General features: G+C 40.0%; 1 protein-coding gene across 2 annotated transcripts; it reads right to left on the reverse strand.

The window, feature by feature from the left end:
* Positions 1-264: 264 nt before the first annotated feature.
* thrap3b (thyroid hormone receptor associated protein 3b) lies at positions 265-26,564 on the reverse strand. Of its 2 annotated transcripts, XM_061983176.2 has the most exons (12): positions 26,224-26,564; positions 17,003-17,146; positions 13,136-13,909; positions 10,707-11,306; positions 10,298-10,464; positions 10,080-10,191; positions 9,921-9,996; positions 9,133-9,308; positions 8,831-9,068; positions 8,299-8,448; positions 1,866-1,906; positions 1,102-1,245 (listed from the first exon to the last, which is right to left on the reverse strand). In XM_061983176.2, exons 2-11 carry the CDS (start codon positions 17,116-17,118, stop codon positions 1,895-1,897), a joined length of 2,421 nt encoding a protein of 806 aa, XP_061839160.1. In that variant the 5' UTR covers positions 17,119-17,146; positions 26,224-26,564; the 3' UTR covers positions 1,102-1,245; positions 1,866-1,894. The 2 variants fall into 2 exon arrangements, with proteins under 2 accessions (XP_061839158.1, XP_061839160.1); XM_061983174.2 differs by lacking the exon at positions 1,866-1,906 and having other exon boundaries at positions 265-1,245; positions 26,224-26,563.

Consider the following 26,564-nt stretch of genomic DNA (forward strand, 5'->3'; position numbering starts at 1 on the left):
TTGTTTAGTCATCTGCTGAGAAGCCCCTGACTCCCACTCTGAGGGGATTCTTTATGCTGGAAGTGGTGCCCCTGGTGGCCATGTTTTGTGTCACAGGACAAAACACCTCAGCATCACCCAGTCCTGATGATGCAGTCTGTTCACCATCATGTGATTGAAAATATGATTACTACTCACAATGTCTTGGGCGCAGGATGATTAAGACTGAATGTACGCCTCAGCGGTAAAGATCTCGTTATTTGTCACAATCAACTCAGTCCTGAATCAAAAGAAAACAAGTATTTATTGAAAATTAAAAGACAAACATGAAAGCTCTTCCACGGTATAAAAGTCCTCCTATCAGAAAAAAACAGTTGAGTTGAACACATGCAGAAGGTAGTGTCAAATATTTTTTTAACTTCTTAAAATATCCTGTTGAAAGATCTTTTTTACTGCCAAATTACAGTAACAAAAACAAACACCACATTATCTTTTGTCTACATATATTTTTTGAAGAGTTTATAATTGAGTAGATGTGTATCTTGTCTATTCAAATAAAAGTCCCAACATAAAAAAGTAACCACCTTGCTAAAAAGATTCTGTTCTCCTGTATTAATGACTACACAATATTCATAGGATTTAAGCAGAGCAGTTACATTTTGGGGTGGATCCTTTCCCCCCCAACTGAAAACACACAAACATGAATGTTCCTCAAAAGAATCACATGTGAATCTAAAATAATGCAAATTAATTTGGAGGGTAGCGATTGGTCCCGCAGGGAGAAGCATTTACGCAACATGCAGTTTTAACATCAAGACGGCATCACGGCTCCAAACACCAACGAAGAAGAAAGGGGGAAATGAGCAAAACGTAACTGTTTTTTTCCTTCTAAGGCACACATTTTTTTCTTTTGTTTTCACTGAAAGTTGCCTTTTTTTCCTCAGTAGCATTAATTCGTAAATCTAACATCAAACAGAGAAAGTAAATGAGGGGGAAAAGACGTTTTTACAAGCGGTTCCACGCGGACACGCTGATGGCTGCTTAGGGCTTCAGGCCGTCGTCTGCGTTCTTGCCGTCTTTAGGCTGACTCTCCATGTTGTCGTCTCCCATCTCCGCCGCCTTCTCCGTGCCCTGGAACATGTCGTGTGCCCACTTGGGGCTGCTGCCTCCCTTGCGATACACGAAGCGTCCCCGGCGGGGCGGAAAGGCGCCTCGGCCCCGCCCGCGGTTTTCCATCCAGTTTTTCTCCCCGTCTCGGTCATCGTGCTGAAACGAGACGAGACAAGAACTTTTAAGTAAAAACTAGTCCTGTCACATCATTTAATATAATAATCAGATTAATCACACTTTTTAAAACTGGATTAATCATGATTAATCACTTTTTTTTTAAATGAGTTAATTATCACAAGTTATTACTTGCTTGCATAATTTTAATTAACGTAAAAGACCCCAATAATTGGATACAAATACAACCTTATTGTCAGAACATTTTTTCAAATGTTTTACTTGGATGTACATTTATTTTCTCAAAACTGTTCCGTCGTAGTTTTATCACTGACAATATAACTTTATGGGTAACCCACTTTACGGGTAAACCATCGGAGTTTAAAGGGGAACTGCACTTTTTTCTCCAAAGTTTGCCTATTATTCACAATCCCTATGTAAAACAAAAACATGCTTGTCTTTCTTTTTTATGCATTCAAATTTGTAATATACGACAAGTGCGAGGTTGCTACCAATGAAGCTAATTGGAGTCATCGATTACACAAAAAACATTTCTTATTTCTACATTATAAATCATGCCTCTCACTTGTATAGTAGAAGATTGTGGCCATAAACCGAGAAGAATTTAATGGCGATGAAAAACACAAAAAGATGCTTGTTACCTTTTTTTAAACCTGCTTGAGGGTTATGATTAAGCCTTCATCTAAACAGGAAGATATAAACATCTCATCAGTCAGCATTCCACAGAGCAGACATTGTACAGTAAGTGATCTTTATATTATGTTTGTAGTTTGTATTTCTTGTTTAGCAATTAGCATTACATTTACTTGCTGGATCTGCTTATCACTCAGCTTCTAAAACTTGTTGGATAAAAATATTTTGAGTATAAACACGATTTTTTGTGAACAATTACAGGAGTTACCTCGTTATTTATAACAACCCTAGTAAAAACCAAAACTTACAAATTATTACATTTATTATTTTAAGTTAATAATAATTAATTTCATGTATCTACCGCCTTTGTAGGAACCCAAAGCGCTTTAGTGAGTCGATTATTCATTGGCCATTGTCAGTTCTATTATTTTCATTGTGAAAATTGGCCGATGTCAATAATTACTTGCGAGAGGAGCGATTGCGTAAATGAAATATTTATTCCACAGACAGAAGTAGTCAAAAGCCGTAGGTTTGCCTTTGCATTTTATTTCTATTATTAAATGTGCTTTTATCACAGATAACTGTCGAGGAGCGATCATAAAAGTCAGTCTAGGACTAAAGTACATAGTTTGAATTTATTCATCCATCCATTTACAACCGCTTTTCCCTTTCAGGGTCGCAGGGGGTGCTGGAGCCTATCCCAGCTGCACTTGGGCGGAAGGCAGGTACACCCTGGACAAGTCTCCACCTCATTGCAGGGCCAACACAGACAACATTCACATCAAGGGACAAGTTAGTGTTGCCAATCAACCTATCCCAAGGTGCATGTCTTTGAAGGTGGGAAGAAGCCGGAGTACCGGGAGGGAAACCACACAGTCACGGGGAGAACATGCAACCTCCACATTGAATGACCCCAAGCCGGTGAAACGAAGCTAGGACCGTTATTTTGATGCACGAGCACTACCACTGCACCATCGTGCTGCTAGTGTACTAGCAAGCTTGCACAGGTCTCAGCAGGTTTCAACAAGTCAAATTTAAGACTTTAAGACCATAATAAATATAATTTAAGACCATTTCACATCCATATGGACAAAAAAGTACAAAAAACAAAGAAAAATCAGACAGCCAGAATGAAGTCTAAGTATATGAATTAATTCACTGCCCTTTTACATTGAAAAACAAAATGGTTGAATTAACTAAATACACCAAAAGCCTCTATTGTAAACTAATAGAGATGAGCATATTTTGGCATAGCCTTATCCTGGGTTTTTGACTTTTACATTATCATTCCATTCACTTTCACTGCAATGTTTACAAACGCTTCCCTCCTCAATTGCTCCACATTCAGGCACTAAACACTTTACACGTTTCCGTCCGCCGGCTTCAAGCATGCATTAAATTGATCGTTCTGGAGCCACAAATTGTTGAACTTGCACTTACCAATCTAATAGCAAGTAATTTGGCTTTGCTGTTAAGTTTTTTGTTAAATTTTCTCTGCTGCTAATAAAACGCTTATGCGCGTACATCACATTAGCTGGTAAATTCTGACCGCGCAGCACAGATAGTCTACTTTAGTTACGATACAGCGTCCTTAAAAATCTAAACATTTAGAAGCAAGGCGGAAGTTTATGCATGTTTTAAATAAAAGTAACATTAATGGATTTTAAGACCTTTCAAAATCGTATTGAAGACCTTTTATGAGTTTTTAGGAACATTTTAAGGCCTTTAATTCAAATTACTGGATTTAAGACTTGTTTATTTTTTTAAGACGCCACGGGTACCCTGTTACAGTAGAGTACTTCTCAAGCTTACAGTTATACAATTCGACATGTCCAGGGAAAAAAAGTAGGAAGAAGCAGATCTTATTTAAGATGACCCCTTGTCTGTATCACAGCAGTCCCAGTCTTCAATTTAAAAAGTCATCCCTCACGCTTCAAATATTGCGGCTTCACCACATTGCATATTTTTGGGGGCTTTTTCCACAACATTTTTGTCAAACATTAAGCTTTTTCAAGCATAAACATGGCTAAATGAACTAAAACATCAATACTAAGGAAGTATTGGCCTTTAGATAGACCAAACCAACCAGAGTTTGCTGTTCAGTATTGTGGCCACTGATGGGCTTAAAGGGGAACATTATCACCAGACCTATGTAAGCGTCAATATATACCTTGATGTTGCAGAAAAAAAGACCATATATTTTTTTAACCGATTTCCGAACTCTAACTGGGTGAATTTTGGCGAATTAAACGCCTTTCTATTATTCGCTCTCGGAGCGATGACGTCACAACGTGACGTCACATCGGGAAGCAATCCACCATTTTCTCACTTTCGTCGGTGTGTTGTCGGAGGGTGTAACAACACGAACAGGGACGGATTCAAGTTGCACCAGTGGCCCAAAGATGCGAAAGTGGCAAGAAATTGGACGAAATTTGTTCAAAATACGAGGCTGTGGGGAAAGCCGACGAAATGGTCAGTTGTTTGTTCCGCACACTTTACCGACGAAAGCTATGCTACGACAGAGATGGCAAGAATGTGTGGATATCCTGCGACACTCAAAGCAGATGCTGACATCAACTCCAAAACTGGACAGATCAGCTTTCAGGAAAAGAGAGCGGATGAGGGTATGTCTACAGAATATATTAATTGATGAAAACTTTATTCATTACTCGCGGTTTCACGTAAATTATTATACATAAACTGTGTTTACCAATAATTTAGCTTAAAAACATTTATTTTTTTCAATCATTCGAGTATATTCGGGTAGTCTTGTGTAATGCAGTATTTTGTGTCTATTTAGGTATGGTTAACCTGAGTGCTGAAATCGTGGAAAAATATATGTTCTTAGCGCGCCTGAAATGGGCTGTCTGCACTCTCAAAGTGCATGTTGTTGCCAAATGTATTTCATATGCTGTAAACCTAGTTCATAGTTGTTAGTTTCCTTTAATGCCAAACAAACACATACCAATCGTTGGTTAGAAGGCGATCGCCGAATTCGTCCTCGCTTTCTCCCGTGTCGCTGGCTGTCGTGTCGTTTGTCGGTTTCGCTTGCATACGGTTCAAACCGATATGGCTCAATAGCTTCAGTTTCTTCTTCAATTTCGTTTTCGCTACCTGCCTCCACACTACAACCATCAGTTTCAATACATGCGTAATCTGTTGAATCGCTTAAACCGCTGAAATCCTAGTCTGAATTCGAGCTAATGTCGCTATACCTTGCTGTTCTATCCGCCATGTTTGTTTGTATTGGCATCACTGTGTGACGTCACAGGAAAATGGACGGGTGTATATAACGATGGTTAAAATCAGGCACTTTGAAGCTTTTTTTTAGGGATATTGCGTGATGGGTAAAATTTTAAAAAAAACGTCGAAAAATAAAAGAAGCCACTGGGAACTCAATTTTAATGGTTTTAACCCTTCTGAAATTGTGATAATGTTCCCCTTTAACAACAGGCAGTATTGAAAAAGTGACTAGAGGGTGTTATTTCATGTCTAGATGGTTCTCATAATGTTCAACTATGTATTTAAAAAGGTAATAAACAGGATTTTATGCTCTAGCTATGACAATATTTGATTTATAATAAAGTTGTACTTCTCGGAAATTATTTCCTATCAGTCATGTCTGCAACCACTTAAAAGCAATAAACGAGGGATTACTGTATATAATTCCCCCCAAAATTAGGATGCCCTTGGGTGAAACACCAGAGCAAAGCTTAAACGCCCGACCCTCCCCTAACTCCAGATCGCACATGTCCAAACGTCTGACGCCCCAAAAAAACCTTAGCACAACTCACTTCCTTCCAACAAGTAGCGGGACTGCAAAAAAAGCTCACAATGATGTGTGATCCGTGATTGGTCCCAACAAATCTGATGGCTTGATCAGAGTTGGCACTTTACAGAACTCATCATCCTGCTGTGCACCAAAAAACACCTTCACAACTCTTGAAGAGATGTTTCCAGTACCGTCCGAAAGTCTGAGGCTAGCACTTGTTTTGCTGTTTTAATGAGCTTCCTCACAGCAGTCATTTTGTCATAGGAAGCCAACAGCCAGATACACATGTTAGCAATGAAGGCTAATTAGGGCTCCATTCCATAGAGTTCTTTTAAAGAGAGACAACTTCCTGATGTTGCTCACATGTCACTGAGGGTTTGCCACAGGGTTTTTTTTTTTAATATCTCAATCGACCGTTCTTAAGTCTTGATTGTATGGAAAACTTGACAAAGAATCTAGGAAGTCTATTTTGAAGTTATAGTCTAAAAAAAATATATTTCGTAGTAATACAATAATGCCTTACCTTACACATTGTCACTAACACACATATTTACATGTTTATTTACCTTTGTTATATTAAAATAATTGCTATTACAGTGGTAGCTTATTTATCAATAATGTATCATTTATGAGAATAAAGAAAAGCTTCTGATGGGTGTTTGACAGAGAAGCAGCTGGAAGGAGATGGATGCCATAGAAGTCCACTCTCCAATGCTGTACATTATTACATCACTTCATAAAACTACTGTAATTACCGTATTTTCCGCACTATTAGCCGCACCTAAAAACCACAAATTTACTCAAAAGCTGACAGTGCGGCTAATAACCCGGTGCGCTTTATATATGGATTAATATTAAGATTCATTTTCATAAAGTTTAGGTCTCGCAACTACGGTAAACAGCCGCCATCTTTTTTCCCCGTAGAACAGGAAGCGCTTCTTCTTCTACGGCAAGCAACCGCCAAGGTAAGCACCCGCCCCCATAGAAGAGGAAGCGCTTCTTCTTCTACTGTAAGCAACCACCCGCCCCCGTAGAAGAAGAAGAAGCGCGCGGATATTACGTTTCATTTCCTTTGTGTGTTTACATCTGTAAAGACCACAAAATGGCTCCTACTAAGCGACAGGGATCCGGTTCATGAAAAGACGCAATCTCTCCATCCGCACACGGACTACTATTTCACAGCAACTGCCTAAAGACTTTCAAGAAAAGCTGGCTACTTTCCGTGCATATTGTAAAAACAAGATAGCTGAAAAAAAGATCCGGCCAGAGAACATTATCAACATGGACGAGGTTCCACTGACTTTTGATATTCCTGTGAACCGCACTGTGGATACAACGGGAGCACGTACGGTGAATATTCGCACCACAGGGAATGAGAAGTCATCCTTCACTGTGGTTCTAGCTTGCCATGCTAATGGCCAGAAACTTCCACCCATGGTGATATTCAAAAGGAAGACCTTGCCAAAAGAGACCTTTCCAGCCGGCGTCATCATAAAAGCTAACTCGAAGGGATGGATGGATGAAGAAAAGATGAGCGAGTGGTTAAGGGAAGTTTACGCGAAGAGGCCGGGTGGCTTTTTTCACGCAGCTCCGTCCATGTTGATATACGACTCCATGCGCGCCCACATCACGCTGGTTTTTAATATATTATTAAAGTTTGACTGACCTGACTGTTTTTTTGACATTCCCTTTAGCGCAGTTAGATGCGGCTTATAGGTGGACAAAGTTTTGAAATATGCCGTTCATTGAAGGCGCGGCTTATAACCCAGGGCGGCTTATGGTGCGGAAAATACGGTAGTTCTACGTTCTATTTTGTTTTTCATACAATGTCTTGTTTATAAAGTTATTTTTCTTTCTAAAAGGCATGTTACAAGTTCGAAGAGTGCTGTCTTTTGACATTTCAATTCATTACAATGGGAGACTATTTGAGTTGAAAGCTCCCTCACACAACCATTGGGGACCCGCAGTATGCTCTGAAAAATGGAAAAGTTTGTTTTATAATAAAATAATATATAGAATAGTAGTAGTATTTGTAGGGTGAAAAACAAACAAAATACTTGGTATATTTAACAATGGCTTGAAATTTGAACAAGTTCATTTTTATTTATTACAGACAAAAATTGAAGGGCAATTTCTGCACTCCAGTCAACAAAACTTTTTTCGGGGCAGTTATTCTCGGATAACGAAAATCATAGCCAATATATATAAGCCCATGTCTGACAAAGTAACAAACTGGCCGTAAAAAGACATTGGCCATACTATAGAAAATGTATTTTAATGAATGCTTCACAATGTTTTACATCAAAACGGAACCAGCTCATTGACTCACATGCAGACAAGCATGGAGTATTTTATTTTATGTTTTTAGATTTTTCTCCTCCTCCATCTAGCAAGTAGTGTATTTTGTCAGTTACTGAAATATGTTTTAAAAGAAACCATTACAATCCAAGCAGTCCATCCAAATTTTAAGCATTATCATTAATGTCATCATTTCTAAGACTTATATTCCCCTGTAGGATTAAAAATATTTGAGTCTTTGTAGACTTGGCGCAGGGAAAAGAACAAATCCTATGCTTTTATTAGACTTAAAAATGTCAAATGCATCATGAAACAGCACAATTGATCTCCATGTAATTATGTTAATAACGTAGTATTTTTTTTAGACTTACCAAGTAATACTTCTTGCTTTTGGGAGTGTACTCAGGATCCCATTCCTCCTCTGGAGGGCGCACTTGAGGGTTCATGTTGACAGGGTTTCCGTTGCTGCTGTTGCCAGGATAATTGCCCCTGTTCCATCCTCGTCCTCTCACTCTGGGAAACTGAAATCAGAAGAGCAAGTTGTTTATTTTTTTGGTCCTTTTCTAGAAGATGGAAGTAGAAGTGAGGAGATCTGGTCCAAATGAGAGCCGACTATTCACTGAGGGGCAAAGAAAACATTACAATAACAGTAATGTAATGCATTTTTTAGTTATGAGAGTCCACCGATTCGTTACCTTAGTAAAAATCAGGAAGTGCTAAGTATGACAAGAGTCATCATCATTATCATCATCCATATAATGTTCCTTAGCATTAGGAGGTAGGAACATAGCAGAGAAGTCTACTGTGATTCCATTAGGACAGAAAATTGCAAGAAGGTGAGATGTCAGTACCTCAGTGACAAACACAGAAGATGAGACAAGCCAGGTGCATGCAATGACTTACGAATCCACGGCCTCTGCCTCTTTCCATGTGCGGGCCATCGTAATCCCGAGGGGGGCCCCTGTCCCCGGGGCCGCCGTAGTCCCGCGGGGGGTAGCGCGGATGATTGAATCCCTCCTCAAAGTGCTCCACCCCGTCTCCCATGTACTCTTTGCCTCTGAAGTGCGCGGGCGGGTAAGGTGATGGAGACGACGAGGAGGAAGACGAGGAGGGAGAGCGATCCCGCTTCTTCTTTCCCTTCCTGCGAACAAGAGAACGTTTGAGTCGGGGGAGAAGCTCGAAGACATGTGTTAGTTTTGACATACTTTGACTTCTTGTGGTGCTTTCCAGATTTCTCAGAGGACCTCTCTCTGCTCGGCCCTCGGGAGCCTCCGGGGCTCTTGCCTCCCTCGCGCCTGTAGTCCTTCCCGGCAAACCTCTTACGCCTTTCAATATCCAGGCGTAGGTCCATCGGGTCCCCTTTGAACTTTTTGCCTGAATCCTGCAGAAAAAAACATTCAGCAGTAATGAATTCAACAGTTATCAACACCAAGGGGTAGTTATGAAAGCATCAATCAAGCCCAGATGTTACTAATTACATGTGTGATTGCACATATATACATTGTGGCACTTCAAATGACTCATACTGTTAATAGGTAGTGTCCCCCTTGTGGTGAATATGTGTATTGACAAATAATAAAGTGCCATCTTGCATAGTCTTACTTCACAGTTGAGTGTTTATGGTAACCAGCAGCATGCATTTATCATTTCAAATAAAAAAATACTAATTTTTTTTTTACAATTGCTTTGTAGCTTCATTTGTTTCTTTTCATGGAAAGATACTTACAAGGTAAAGGCATTGATAAGCGTCCCATGAGAGGCAGGATCATAACTCCCTTCCTTTTAGCCTTTGCTTGGGGTTGGTACATACCCAATCAATAACCATATCTCATAGGCTGAAGGCTTGCTTGGCACTTACAAAACACAATTGGGCTCTTTTGATTTAGAAATACGCATCCTTTGAAAGAAAAGCACAAAGCTGAACACGGTTGCTCAGGGGTCCTCTCAAATTGGGCTGCGGAAAATGCGTCAAGTTTTCAAACAACAGGGTCACCTTAAAGCTTGTCTCGTCCATATCCTCAAACAGGTGAGAGTGCCTCTTAAAGGCACTGGGGGAAACATCAATTCTCCTAAGAGAAGAGGGGCCAAACAGCTGTATGTCAGCAAGCAAGATAACAGTATATTATGCTCAGCACATGGTTTATGAGCGTACCTGTGGATTTCTGGGCTCTTCCTTGGCTTCATCATTTCTACCTCTGCAGCTTTCCTTTGGTACAAGGCGAAGCGTTCGCTTAAAGTCATGTCTGTGGAAGTGAAGTGCTGAGCTGTGAAGAAGACAGAGCGATATTATGCCACAATAGAAGTCACTTCTACTTCATTCAAAAGCTTTGTCTAGCACAGCGTTCCACAGTGGACCTTGTCTTGTGCTACCTTTGATGTAATGCACAATTGACACTATGTGCTGAGCGAACAGTTCCGGGGGGCTGCTGCGAAGCTGAACAGACTGAACTGGCTGAAAGATTGAACGAAACTCCGGATCTTTCTTAGACGGATTCACCAGATCTCTGGGCATGAAGCGATTCTTAGACGCAGAGGAGCTGAGAGAGACAGAATAAACAAAAGTTACTAATGTAGCCGATACCCCTATTGCTGGGTTGCATGTGACGTCACATCCAACAAACAAATCTGGCTTACACCTATGGCTCTTTTAACCTTGCTGCTCTTTGAAAAGTGGTCATTTTGAATGTTTGCCCACCCCGCAGTGCCTCTTGGTCACGGTGTTGCAACCCAGCAATAATTATGATTGTGCACTTTCCAAACCCCAAACAGTCATGTATACCTTGGCATTTCTTCTAAAGCAGCAACTTTTAGATCAAAATCATCTCTGGATGAAGACAAACGTGGTGCAGGAGAGTCGTCACGATGAGGGAAGGCGCCAGGGAAAAGCGGCCTGTCCTTGCCTTTGGTAGTCGTAGAGGGGGACGGACTCCTTTTGTTCTTCTCCTTATCTTTCTTCTCCTTCTTCTTGGCTTTCTCCTCTTTCTTGCTTTGCTTGCGACTTCGATACATCTCCTCCATAGCATCCAAGGTCTCCGTATCTTCATCTCTGCGGCTTTTCTCCTTTCCTGACGGGTAGGAGGTGGAATAGCTTGGCTCGTCCCCCCATTTCCCGAATATATCCCGAGCCGTGACACTGGATTTACCCCCGACATCTTCATCCTTGTCTTTCAAACCGTGAGATTTGAGGAACTCCTCCTCTTCGTCGTCGAAGAATGGCATGGTGTTGTCTTCCTTGGAGTCGCCAAAAGCAGACACAGAGATGCTGAAGATGTCTCCGGACTTGACGCCCTTCTCTTGCTCTCTTTCTGCGCTGCTCTTGTCGTCATCGCCGGCCCCCTTTTCAGCTGCCTGCTTTTTGCTTTTGTTTTCAGCCAGGAACCTGCAAAAGACAACCAACCTTTAAATATATGAATGTGTTCTTATCTGTTGACACAAATAAATATGTAGGGCCATCTGATTTACTTCAACAAATCCCCTAAAAAGGGTTGATGCAGCACTACAGAAATGAACATGAGCGGTAGGCCTGGGCCGATAATACATTTTCTCCAACAAATTCTTGTGGATAAACAATGTTATTGTCAGTATTACTTCAAGGCCAAATTAAACACTAGTTTAATCACAATATATAATAATAATTATGCAAGTTTTCTTTTCTTTTTCTTTTCAAATGCAATTAACTTTGATTTCTCATTTGTTTTTTCTTTACTATTGCAAAACTTTTTCTTGCCAAACATTGCACTTCAATAAATATTGAACTTCTTGAAGTGCAGTTTTTCCCCAGGTGGAAAAACTGGGTTGGATTAGTTTTTTTGCCATCACTTTGCGAAAAATTGGGCATATTGATCGTTCATCCGTGTTGATGGGCTCATCTTGCTCACTCATTTAAATCAAATTCCCACGCCCTGACATTTAGTTTTGCAATTATCTTGTTCCTCCTATTTTTTGTTAGTTTGCAGTGCTTCTCACTAACATCAGAATGCTAACTTTTCTAGCCAATTTTGCAAATGGACACCTTGGAGCAGGGGTCTTCAACATTTTCTAGGACAAGGACCCCAAAAACTAACAAAGAGATGCAGTGGGGACCGCCCTACTTATATAGGATAACATTATGTTTAAATTTAGCTGATCCTAAAAGGTACCTTGGTATTGTGCAATACTAAGATATACAAAGAACAGAGTATAGTGCCGCAAATGGCTATCTTGCAACATGAGTGCTAATAGCTAACTATCTCAAATGCTAAAATTATTATAATACAGTATCATTTTTCATGTTTTATTTCAACCCTGTAAGGTACAATAAGTAGGATGGCCAAGTCACTGCCAATTATATAAACCAATGTTACTGTGTTTTTAAAGACATTTAAATTAGTGGACAAACTGCAGGTGGAATATAAAAAAGATATATTAAAAACAAAAGTTTAAACAAACATTTCCCGACGTCTCTGCAGGTACTTCTGTGGACCCCCGTTAAAGACGTCTGCTTGAGTCATCCAGTATTTGGAATTTGACACATGCTAATGTTTTTAGCACATTTTGCAGCCCAAAGCCCCGGAGTCCTATAACTTGGTACTGGGTGCATTTCAACTGTTAGTATTTCAGTTAGGCTTGCACATTTCCGCATTCAAGTACAATTTCTCCCAAAATTGCATATTCTGATTTAATTCTGCTATTGAAAAAGCGTCCTCACGCGCTAAGAGCGATGCAAAAGGGAACCCTCTTATACCCTGTTTGAAAGCAAGAGACGACAAAAACACACGTAGAGATATGGCATTTTTTTGATGACAGCAAAGTTATCGAGTTCATTTTCATTTATTCTTCAATTTATAGATTTTTTTGACTATCGGCCCAGGCCTAATGTAGGGTTTTGTGAACAATCTAAGCAGTATAATGGTACAAAGCTAACAATTATATTGGAATAATGGCCATCCCTGCTGCAAATACAGACCATGAGACAGTAATTATACTCACGTAAGGCGCCTCTTTCTAAGTACGTGGAATTTCATTAAAGTTCCTCTCAGTGTACAGCAGAGGAGAATTGTCATACTTAAAATCAGGACTCCTAATCCATTTTAACCTGATGGTTCTTCCAATGAGCTTTGAAAAAGGCTAAAAATATTTAAAAGAAAAATGACATGTTGCATAATTTGCTGAGAAAATAAAGAAAGCAGGAATCCAATTGAGCTAGGATCAAAAATAAAGCAGACATACTTTTTGAAGGCAGCAGAGATCACCGTCTTATCTCCTCCACTTTTGGGATCCTCCTTGGAGAAGAAGCCAAAGCCGCCGAAGGAGGCTGTTTGTCCTGACTTGGCAGGACTGTCAGCCGCTGTAGCCGTCGACTCTTTGTGAGCAATCTCTGAGCTGGCTCTTTTAGGGCTTGTGTCATAGTCGATCCATTTACCTCCTGATGCCTTCTCGATGACACTGCCTTCTCCTGCTGGGACTAAACTCTCGACTTGGCTCTCTGGTTGTTTTTCCTTTGTAATTTTGGAGCTGGGCTTGCCCTTGTTGCGATGGCGAGGGGTAGATGAGCGCGACCTGGAGGAGCTGGAGCTCCTGGAGCGCTGAGTGTGCTCCGATGAGGACCGGTCAGAGTGGTGGGAGTGGGAGCGGCTGCCAGATCGTTTGTTTGGCGTGTGGGAGCGTGAGCGTCCCCTCCTGGGGCTGTGGGAACGGTGGTCCTGGTCATGTTTGCGGTCATGCCAGCCGCCTCCTCCTCCTCCTCCTCCTCCTCCTCCACCACCGCCGCCGCCGCCACCACCACCGCCACCTTGCCAGTTGGACTTATAGCCATAGCCGCCTCCCCTGTTCTGGTAGTGGCCACGGGCATAATAACCTCGGTTTCGGCCTCTGTAGTGGTAAGGCCTTCGATAGCCGCGGTTGTAGCCCCGGAACCCACCTCGGTTGTTCTGATAGTCCCTGGAGGGATAATTTCGATAGGCCGCAGGAGTGCGTGAGCGAGAGCGGGAACGGGACCTTGAACTGAATGACAGCGAAAGAGGTGGGAAAAGACAGAACAAAAAAACATGAGATTGTAGAAGATATATCAAAGATTATTGTGTTGTTACCACAAAAGTAGTTTGTTACAGTTAAAAATGTTCAGAAGCTGCAGCTTATACAACCATCAATACCATACCTCTTACTCTTCTGATGCTAAAGTACAGTTAGTCTCTACCAGATATTATCTAAAACAGACATTTGTCCCCCTCATATTCATAGTGATATCCATCCATCCACCTTACTTTTGCTACATAAGATGACAAACACCAGTAAAACAAAGAATTAATGTACTGTTATTTAGACTAATTTACATTGCAGAGCATGGAGAGTCTGGCATGCTTTGTCAATGGTGCGCTCAAGGTGTACACAAATGTTAGAATTGTAATCAGGGTACTAAAGAGGAACAGGACTAGGCCTGTGCCTGTGGAGGCCTACTATGACATTCACACAAATACTACTACAGTTTAGGGATGTCCCGATCCGATATTTGCCAAAAAATGCGTATCGGCAAGGCATGGGAAAATGCCGATCCAATTCCAGTTTTTAAAAAAAGACTGCGGTCCGTGTTTTCCAACGCGCCGATTTAAATAATACATTCCACTTTTCTGCTGCTCTCTAATTTCCGTTCCGCATTTTCCAGCACACCTTCAACACATCCACAGTTCTGTGGATTCTCACGCAGTTGCTTTTAGCTGCTGGCATTACACGACAGTCTCTTCTCACTCTTTCCTGTGTCTCCTTCTCACAGACAGCAAGCGCACCTTCTTACACACGTCACATACCGTCACGTCATACGTCACATACGTGTACGCCCTCTCCCAGCAGAGAGGTAGCAGCATGGGTAACGTTAGCTGTGATGCTAGCGCAGCCGTGTGACCAACGTTCCCTCTAAGGTGCGCGACTGTGCAATTGCGCACTGCTCAAGCGTCCTCTGCGCATAACAATTATACGCCACGCACAAAATCAAATAAAAAAATAAGCGCATAACAATTTTCGACACACGGACACGACAGAGAAAACAGTTTTCGTCATCATTGTTCAAATATTGTAACGTCTGTCGAGACGCTTATCTCCATTCGGTGCCACACGTCCACACCATCAAAATGCCGAGGCAAACATTTCCAGATCAACACCGTATGAAAAAATTAGTGATTTTTTTAGTTGTGATATCCTTCTCTGCATGAAAGTCTAAAAGTAGCATATATTAATGCAGTATGAAGAAGAATGTTTTAATGTAGACATGCAAGCCTTGAAAGAACATTTTGAAAATCAAGACTACATTTCCTGCAAATGGGTGCATTTCTACCCTATATTTTAACTTTAGATTTATTCTCATATCAAACTCTTTTGGCTGTCTTTTTGACACTTACATCCGGCGCCCCCCTCCACACCCTGGATTATAAATAATGTAAATAATTCAATGTGATTATCTTGTGTGATGACTGTATTATGATGATAGTATATATCTGATAGTATATATCTGTATCATGAATCAATTTAAGTGGACCCCGTCTTAAACAAGTTGAAAAACTTATTGGGGTGTTACCATTTAGTGGTCAATTGTACGGAATATGTACTTCACTGTGCAACCTACTAATAAAAGAATCAATCAATCAATCAAAACACATAGAATCATCATACTGTTGTGATTATATGCATCAAGTGTTCATTCAAGGCTAAGGCAAAATATCGAGATATATATCGTGTATCGCAATATGGCCTTAAAATATAGCAATATTAAAAAAAGGCCATATCGCCCAGCCCTAGTTTCAATGATGCCATTTCTGTTTGTCATGTATAATTTTGTCTATTTTGTGTTTATCCTTGAATAAACAGGTCAGTTTCTTGTTACCAACCATTGTGTATTATTCAAACTCCCCTAATTCAGCTGGCTAGTTGTTATGAAGAGTACTAAAACCCTTTTCAACATGATTCTGACAACTAAGTAGGCTAAATAACTTTAAACTTTAATACATGCTCGGATAGGCCAGTATCGGTATTGGTCAGTATCGGATCGGAAGTGCAAAAACAATATCGGTATCGGATCGGAAGTGCAAAAACCTGGATCGGGACATCCCTACTACAGTTCAAATACAGTTCGGCCCATGGCATAAACACTGTTTTTTTAGGGTCACAACCTACGCCCAGGCTACGTAATCATGGCCTGGGCTTTTGTAAAGATTTTTTTATTTCATTTAAAATCAGTCAGTTTTGAAATATTACTTCATAAAAGGTGAATACAAAATAAATCTTGCTGTCAAAGTCCAATAATAAGGTTGGTTGAATCTAATTGAGAATGTTTAATAAGGTGATTGAAAAAAAGGTAAAATTATGATAAATCTATCTATTTCGGACAAAGTTAGGCTTAGTTTCACTTTTGATAAAAGTTCGAAACAATAACATCAAAAGATTTTAAAGACAAAGAAGGCTTAATTCCCAGTAGATGTACTGATAATGTTTCATTATAATGATGATTTATTATTATGATTAATAATATCCTTTAATGATAATCCTACATGAATCAGATAATCTCTCTACCTTACACAATAAAGTCAAGAGAAAACTTGGCATTTAAGTGAATGATGACAGGTTGCATGCTTATTAAACCTCATGTTGGCTACTTCATATTAAATTCGTTAGCACTATTTTGTAAACCTGGAACATTAAAAAAAAAAAAATATTACACAACAAATAATTTAGGGGGGTTTAAGGATATTTAAGGCCTAATGGCGCCACTAGTTTGAAGTTTGTTTTTTTGAAACCACAACCTACAAATAGTAATGGTGGATTTTTTTTTGTGTGTATATTATTCTGGGGTGTTAAAAAGAACAACACTGAACCGAAAACCGTGTCACAGAACCGGATAAGATCTGAAATGTGAATTTTGTGAACCGTTCATCCCAAGTACAGACAAATGCTGAGGGCAACAGCAATTTTTCATTCGTGCCGTATGCACTTCCCTTAAAATATCGCAATGTTCGCAATCAAAACATATTCTGACCCAAACATACCTAATTTAAAAAAACACAACCAAAAAACACGCCATTAGAAGTCTAGAAAATTGTCTAGATGTACCTGTAGCGTCGTTTTCTGGATCTTGAGCGGGAGCGGCTCCTTGAGTGAGATCTAGATAAAGATCTTGACCTGGACTTTGATCTGGACTTTGAGCGAACAGGAGAGTCGGGAGCCATCTTTGCCCTTATGCCAAAACTAAAATCCCTGAAAACCAGACAGCAGAATGTTATTGGACATGTTACTCTTCACTGCTGTGCACGCTCTTTACCTAGTCCAAGTAAAGACCAAGACCATGTCCATAGATTATATTAAGTTCAGCAACAAAACAAAGTGACCCATTTTAAATGAGGGCTGCTGTACAGCTAGACTTTTCCAGAGCTGCTGACAGACTAGGCTGGGACGGTGGGAAACCGTCACTTGTCATGAAGACCGCTTGCAGCACTCAACTCATAATAACTATCATCAGTCAGCCCAAATAACTTTGAACTGGGGGGGGGTTGGACAGCAGCTGCAATAACATGCGAACACCTGGAACCGAGCCAGCGACACGAGACAGAGGAGGGCTTCTGTGCACACATGTGAGCGTAGCAGTAAGGACACACGCTATCAAGAGAATACCAGACAAAGCCAGCAAGACATGACTCTTGTCTAATTTGCATGATTGGCCATGAACACAAAACATTAATATTTTCTTACCAATTGGTACCTGCTGTTGTGCATTTGGGATCTGCCTAAGTCCAGAAAATTGTAAATATATTACAAAACTAGAAAATTCCCGCGGAAATTTCGATGGAACGTTTGCATGCGCACATTAAAATGCTAACACTTAGCATGTGTGCTAACGATGGCATGCAAACAGAAAGCATGTCACACATTTCAAGTAACACGGCTGTAAGGCGTATGGTTGCAGAAATACAGAAAAAAAGTGTAAAATTAGATGAAAAAGTTAGCATGCTATTGTTTGCATGCTAACAGTTAACTGACTCTAGGGTAAACGGTTGCCAAATTAGCGCAAAAATGCTAGCACTTTAATGTTAGCATGCTAACGTAAACACGCATACAGTTGGCATGTTCTACTTCAGCCAAACGAGTTGTTTAGGATGTGCACAATTGGATAGATGTTGATAGTCCAACTCATACTGACTGGTGTACACAAGCTATGGGATTTATATCAGTACAAAAAACTGCATTTAGTTGAGATAATGAGTCATATCTTCCATCCATCCATCCATCTTCTTCCGCTTATCCGAGGTCGGGTCGCAGCAGCCTAAGCAGGGAAGCCCAGACTTCCCTCTCCCCAGCCACTTCGTCCAGCTCCTCCCGGGGGATCCCGAGGCGTTCCCAGGCCAGCCGGGAGACATAGTCTTCCCAACGTGTCCTGGGTCTTCCCCGTGGCCTCCTACCGGTCGGACGTGCCCTAAACACCTCCCGAGGGAGGTGATCGGGTGGCATCCTGACCAGATGCCCGAACCACCTCATCTGGCTCCTCTCGATGTGGAGGAGCAGCGGCTTTACTTTGAGCTCCCCCCGGATGACAGAGCTTCTCACCCTATCTCTAAGGGAGAGCCCCGCCACCCGGCGGAGGAAACTCATTTCGGCCGCTTGTACCCGTGATCTTGTCCTTTCGGTCATAACCCAAAGCTCATGACCATAGGTGAGGATGGGAACGTAGATCGACCGGTAAATTGAGAGCTTTGCCTTCCGGCTCAGCTCCTTCTTCACCACAACGGATCGATACAGCGTCCGCATTACTGAAGACGCCGCACCGATCTGCCTGTCGATCTCACAATCCACTCTTCCCTCACTCGTGAACAAGACTCCGAGGTACTTGAACTCCTCCACTTGGGGAAGGGTCTCCTCCCCAACCCGAAGATGGCATTCCACCCTATTCCGGGCGAGAACCATGGACTCGGACTTGGAGGTGCTGATTCTCATCCCAGTCGCTTCACACTCGGCTGCGAACCGATCCAGTGAGAGCTGAAGATCCTGGCCAGATGAAGCCATCAGGACCACATCATCTGCAAAAAGCAGAGACCTAATCCTGCAGCCACCAAACCAGATCCCCTCAACGCCTTGACTGCGCCTAGAAATTCTGTCCATAAAAGTTATGAACAGAATCGGTGACAAAGGGCAGCCTTGGCGGAGTCCAACCCTCACTGGAAACGTGTCCGACTTACTGACGGCAATGCGGACCAAGCTCTGGCACTTATATCTTGGAATATGGAATTCATATTAAATGAACCTCAAATATGACTTATTTTATCTTTGTGGAAAATATTGGACACAATGTGTTGTCAAGCTTATGAGATGTGATGCAAGTGTAAGCCACCGTCACACTATTGTTCTTTTTTTAAATGTTTATTAGATTTCTTTTATAAATGGCTGTGATGATAATGTATAATCACTGCTATGTTGGAATTATTAATATTGATAATGTTGTTGATATTATTCATTTTTGTTTGACTACTTTTGGATGGTTTTGTGTCTTCTCAATTGCTTTGTTCATTGCTATTCTGAATGTTGCTGGGCTGGGTTTGGTTTTGGAATTGTATTATTATGGTATACTGTGTATTGTTTTGTTGGACTGATTAATAGAAAGAAAGAAGAAGAGCATGAACAACACGTGTCTATTTTTGCAATGACAAACATCCATTTTTGTCAATACTATTCAAGTACTTAATGCAGTTCAGTCAGGGAGATTTCCCTGCAGGTTCCCTTTGATAGTCCTGTCGTAAAATGGACGCCCGGTGTCGGGGAATGTCCAGTTGTCAACAAACGGTTGCTATGGGCTCCACAATCGTTGCCATGGCGTTTTACACCATTTCCTCCACAACAAACATCACATGACTGGCTTTATTTCTATGGCACACTCAGGCTTTTAAAAAACCCTTAGCTCTTTTGAAGGCATTATTAATATTGTATTTTGGCATTTCAATTACAACAGTTTACTTGCGAAGAAAATACATGCATATTACTCGCATACAGATATGAAAAACTCTGGTAAAATAGATTAGTGTCAAATAACATGCAAATTACTGTTAAGCCATTCAAGCCTTTCAGATGCCCTGAAATAGAAATAGAGGAAGGCTTTAACCCCTTTATCTAACAGTTGTAACCAAAAACCACATCTTCATTCAAATAGAAGTACAGGAAAGATTTAACACCTTTATGTAACAGTTGTAACCAAAAACCGCATCTTCATTCAGCACTAAGAAATGAACTACTGCCCTTTTCACATACAGTATATCTTATGGCAGGGGTGTCAAACGTACCAGGCCCGCGAACAGGTTTTATCTGGCCCGCGGGATGAGTTAGCTAAGTATAAAAATGTACCTGAAATGTTTGAATGAAAGAAACAGCTGTTCTAAATGTGTCCACAATAGCAATTCTTTGTATCTTTGTAGATGATGCTACATATGTACAAAATAAACCACATGTTAGTATATCAGTCGAGGAAAATGATCAAACTACATAAATAAAATACTTTTAACTCATGAACATTATCACATAATTTATTCAGAAAATATAAATAACGACAAATAAAGTATATATACTATTAACCGCAACAGGTATTTGGAAAAACAAAAAATATGATTTGTACAATTTCAGAATGTGCTCGTTCTATTTTCAAACAGAGAAAACAATCTGATGTTTCTTTTTTTTTAAGTTATCGTGTCGTTATATTACCAGTACGGCCCACTTGGGAGTAGCTTTGTTTGCCATGTGGCCCCTAATGTAAAATGAGTTTGACACCCCTGTCTTATGGTATTTTTGAAAACTGTGGATAATGTTGGATGTTTAAGTTAATTTGTATTTCAACTAGGGCTGGGCGATATATCGAGTTTGTAAGCTATATCGATATATTTATAAACAAGATGAATTAAGAAAATACCGATATAATCAATTTCACGTTAAAATGACCAAACGCTGCTTATTTGTTGTGTTCCTTGTTCTCCGCGTCATGGAACCAGAAAAGGGAATCACAAATGACGACGAGAGAGTCGTAGGAGAAAAGAGCGATTTATATATTAAAAAACTAGTGGAAGATGGCAGAGGGATTCTCTTCTTTAGAGATTTTTCTTTTAGTGATGTAGACGACGTCCAGGAAACCCACAATGCGCCTACTTGGCCACATTTGGACAAATGTGTGCGTCTGGATAAAACATTCATTAGAGTTGTTTACCATCTAAGCCCAAAAACCAATCTGTTCTCCAGTTGCCACGCCGGGCATATTTCGCACGAGAAATGCTGCCAAAAATGTATTAATTACACAGCTATGTTATTCATTTTACATAGAAAGAATATTTTTCTATTTCATTTATGTTATGTAAATCTGTGCTCCTTAAACAGTTTATTTTCTGTGCTGTTAATACCCATCTTGACTAACTGGGTTAGTTAGTTACCGTATTTTCCGCACTATAAGGCGCACCTAAAAACCACAAATTTTCTCAAAAGCTGACAGTGCGCCTTATAACCCGGTGCGCTTTATATATGGATAAATATTAAGATTCATTTTCATAAAGTTTCGGTCTCGTAACTACGGTAAACAGCCGCCATCTTTTTTCCCGGTAGAACAGGAAGCGCTTCTTCTTTTACGCAAGCAACCGCCAAGGTAAGCACCCGCCCCCATAGAACAGGAAGCGCTTCTTCTTCTACTGTAAGCAACCACCCGCCCGCGTAGAAGAAGAAAAAGCGCGCGGATATTACCGTACTTCATTTCCTTTGTGTGTTTACATCTGTAAAGACCACAAAATGGCTCCTACTAAACGACAGGGATCCGGTTCATGAAAAGACGCAATCTCTCCATCCGCACACGGATTACTATTTCACAGCAACTGATATTCCTGTGAACCGCACTGTGGATACAACGGGAGCACGTACGGTGAATATTCGCACCACAGGGAATGAGAAGTCATCCTTCACTGTGGTTCTAGCTTGCCATGCTAATGGCCAGAAACTTCCACCCATGGTGATATTCAAAAGGAAGACCTTGCCAAAAGAGACCTTTCCAGCCGGCGTCATCATAAAAGCTAACTCGAAGGGATGGATGAAGAAAAGATGAGCGAGTGGTTAAGGTAAGTTTAAGTTTACGCGAAGAGGCCGGGTGGCTTTTTTCACGCAGCTTCGTCCATGTTGATATACGATTCCATTTGCGCCCACATCACGCTGGTTTTAATATATTATTAAAGTTTGACTGACCTATTTGACTGTTTTTTTGACATTCCTTTAGCGCAGTTAGATGCGGCTTACAACACGGGGCGGCTTATAGGTGGACAAAGTTTTGAAATATGCCGTTCATTGAAGGCGCGGCTTATAACCCAGGGCGCCTTATGGTGCAGAAAATACGGTAGTTTATTATTTCTTCGGTCAGTGGTCAACAAAATAAACAAAGTTTTACATAAACAAACAGTTTTACATACATGAATTAACAATTTTACAGACCGAAAGGATTTAGGCTGAAGTTGAGCACTTATTCCGCCTAACCCTATAAACCAGGGGTCCCCAAACTACGGCCCGTGGACGGGATCCGGCCCCCCAGCATCCAAAATCCGGCCCACGGGAAGTCCCAAGTTAAAAAAAAAAGTTTTATTTTTTTGTTTTTTTAATTTTTCCTTTCTAATCCATTTTCTACCGCTTGTTACTTTTGATGTCTCCTAGCCACTCAGGCAAATCATATTGTCTAAAAATCAATTTTCCCATCAATAACGTGACAATGTTAAATGTTGATGAATATCAATGTTAATTGATGTTAAATGACAAAACGGATTATAAAGACAATGTATATATGTATGTATATACATATATATATATACATACACACATAGGCCCCAGGCCAATCTTTTTCAACCCAATGCGGCCCCTGAGTCAAAAAGTTTGGGGACCCCTGCTATAAACAATCTCAAATACAAGATGAGCTGATTAAAGAGTGATATATTTTTCTAAGACATTGGTTTTAGAAAGGTTTACCGTAAAATTGACGTGGTAGCATTTTTCCATTGATGAAAAAATGCTACCGCGGTTATTTTACGGTGACAAACTGGCAGCTCAGTTGCCAGAATGAATAAATAACAGTGGTACTAGGGCTGGGCGATATGGCCTTTTATTAATATCTCCATATTTTTAGGCCATCTCAAAATAAAAGTGTTTACAGTACAGTTGTCATTCACTTCAATTTCACTGAATCCCGCTCAAAAATGAATATCTTTATATGTACACTTACACCGGAAAATATATCGAGATTAGGGCTGCAACAACTAATCGATTACATTCGATTATAAAAAATAGTTGGCGATTAATTTAGTAAAATTAACGTGGTAGCATTTTTCCATTGATGGAAAAATGCTACCGCGGTTATTGTACGGTAACAAACTGGCAGCTCAGTTGCCAGAATGAATAAATAACAGTGGTACTAGGGCTTGGCGATATGGCCTTTTAATAATATCTCCATATTTTTAGGCCATCTCAAAATAAAAGTGTTTACAGTACAGTTGTCATTCACTTCAATTTCACTGAATCCCACTCAAAAATGAATATCTTTATATGTACACTTACACCGGAAAATATATCAAGATTAGAGCTGCAACAACTAATCGATTACATTTGATTATAAAAATAGTTGGCGATTACTTTAGTCATCGATTCGTTGGATCTATGCTATGCGCAGAGGCATTTTTTTTAATTTTTATAAACCTTTATTTATAAACTGCAACATGTACAAACAGCCAGAGGTGGGTAGTAACGCGCTACATTTACTCCGTTACATCTACTTGAGTAACTTTTGGGATAAATTGTACTTCTAAGAGTAGTTTTAATGCAACATACTTTTACTTTTACTTGAGTATATTTATAGAGAAGAAACGCTACTTTTACTCCTCTACTTTTATCTACATTCAGCTCGCTACTAATTTTTATCGATCTGTTAATGCACGCTTTGTTTGTTTTGGTCTGTCAGACAGACCTTCATAGTGCCTGCGTTTCAACAAATACAGTCACTGGTGACTTTCACTCCGTTCCACCAATCAGATGCAGTCACTGGTGACGTTGGACCAATCAAACAGAGCCAGGCGGTCACATGACCTGACTTAAACAAGTTGAAAAACGTATTGGGGTGTTACCATTTAGTGGTCAATTGTACGGAATATATACTGTACTGTGCAATCTACTAATAAAAGTTCCAATCAATCAATCAAAAGTGTGAAGGAAAAAAGACAATTTTTTATTTCAACCGTACATCCTGTCAAAAGCCTAAAGACTGACTGCACAGTTCCTGTCTTCACAATAAAAGTGCCGCTCCATCGCGCCTGCGCTTTCAAAACAAGAGTCTCCGAAAGCCAGCGCAAACAAGCTAGCAAGCTACGGAGTTTGCCGCCAATGTATTTCTTGTAAAGTGTATAAAAACGAATATGGAAGCTGGACAAATAAGATGCCAAAAATCAACCACTTTCATGTGGTATTAGACAGAAAGGAGGAACTTTTTTCTCCTCCATTTGAAAACGTGGACGCTATCAGCACTACTGTCTGATTACAATCAATGCAAGTCATCAGAATCAGGTAATACACCAACTTATATTCTTGTCTTCATGAAAGAAAGGAATCTATATGTGTTAAACATGCATGTATATTCATTAAAACACCTTTAACATGTAAACAAAAAAGGCAAAATAAATAAATATAAATTATATACTGTATATATATATATATGATATGTGTGTGTATGTTACTCAACAGTTACTCAGTACTTGAATAGTTTTTTCACAACATACTTTTTACTTTTACTCAAGTAAATATTTGGGTGACTACTCCTTACTTTTACTTGAGTAATAAATCTCTAAAGTAACAGTACTCTTACTTGAGTACAATTTCTGGCTACTCTACCCACCTCTGGATCTATGCTATGCGCAGAGGCATTTTTTAAAATTTTTATAAACCTTTATTTATAAACTGCAACATGTACAAACAGCTGAGAAACAATAATCAAAATAAGTATGGTGCCAGTGTGCTGTTTTCTTTAAATAAAATACTGGAAAGGATAGAAATGTAGTTTCTCTTTTATCCGATTATTTTAATCGATGAATCGAAGTAATAATCGACAGGTTAATCGATTATCAAATTAATCGTTAGTTGCAACCCTAATCGAGATGTATATCGAGTTTAAGTCAAATATACCTTATATATCTTCAAAGCTCTCACTGACGGAAGGAGGTTTTGGCTCAAAATCTCACGATACATGGCCCCATTCATTCTTTCCTTAACATGGATCAGTCGGCCTGTCCCCTTAGCAGAAAAACAGCCCCAAAGCATGATGTTTCCACCCCCATGCTTCACAGTAGGTATGATGTTCTTGGGATGCAACTCAGTATTCTTCTTCCTCCAAACACGACGAGTTGAGTTTATACCAAAAAGTCAAAGCGCTTTGAGTACCTTGAAGGTAGAAAAGCGCTATACAAGTATAACCCATTTATCATTTATATGTATACTTACACCGGAAAATATATCAAGATTAGGGCTGCAACAACTAATCGATTAAACAGATTAAAATCGATTATAAAAATATTTGGCGATTAATTTATTAATCGATTCGTTGGACCTATGCTATGCGCAGAGGCATTTTTTTTAAATATTTTTTAATTTTTTATAAACCTTTATTAATAAACTGCAACATGTACAAACAGCTGAGAAACAATAATCAAAATAAGTATGGTGCCAGTATGCTGTTTTCATCCAATAAAATACTGGAAAGAATAGAAATGTAGTTTCTCTTTTATCCGATTATTTTAATCGATGAATCAAAGTAATAATCGACAGATTAATCGATTATCAAATTAATCGTTAGTTGCAACCCTAATCGAGATGTATATCGAGTTTAAGTAAAAATATATCGAGATATACTTTATCGTCCATATCGCTCAGCCCTAAAACTTCAACCCATTGTTTACTCTTCCAAAGCGTCCATTAGAAAGATAAGCAGCACGAGTCAAAGCCAAATATGCAAATGATGAACCTACCAACAACTATTGACTTTGTGTCCTGTAAAGCCACAACGAGAGCAAGTGCCAGTTGAAAATGAAAGTATATAAGCAATAAATATACGACTAATAATACGAAAGTGCCTTCATTAAAGTATTAGATGCTGAAGTTAGATAAAAACGACGACGTGACTTGACGTGTTTTGTACAAGACCATCGACGACACGCATGCTAATTACCTTATTTCATTTCTTTGTTGAAACATTGCACATTTAAGCATGTCGAACACAAAAGAGAAAGTAAAATTCGTGTTACCTGTTGTTTTTTTGAAGTTAATGGGCGTCGTTTGTTTGTAGAGCAACCGTTTTTTTCCCTTCCTGCTTGTTAGCGCCAATGCTAGCTCGTTAGCTCGCGTGTCGATAGCAGCAATGCGACAAACCAAGCCGACGAAACGTGGCCCGTCCACCCTAAAAAAAAAAAAAAAAAGAAACAAGGACTGTCGAGGAAATCTACGTTAGAGTTATACGAGGCGAATACATGTTAGTTCCCCGTAGGGTGGCGGTCAATACGAGGCTTTCAAGCGTCGAGAGCACCCCGGAATGACCAACCATCGACGGGCGGATTAGCTCCGGATGCTATCGGGGTCGAAATCTCGC

The sequence above is a fragment of the Nerophis lumbriciformis genome, linkage group LG21, assembly GCF_033978685.3.
Source record: "Nerophis lumbriciformis linkage group LG21, RoL_Nlum_v2.1, whole genome shotgun sequence".
Classification (NCBI taxonomy): Eukaryota; Metazoa; Chordata; class Actinopteri; order Syngnathiformes; family Syngnathidae; genus Nerophis; species Nerophis lumbriciformis.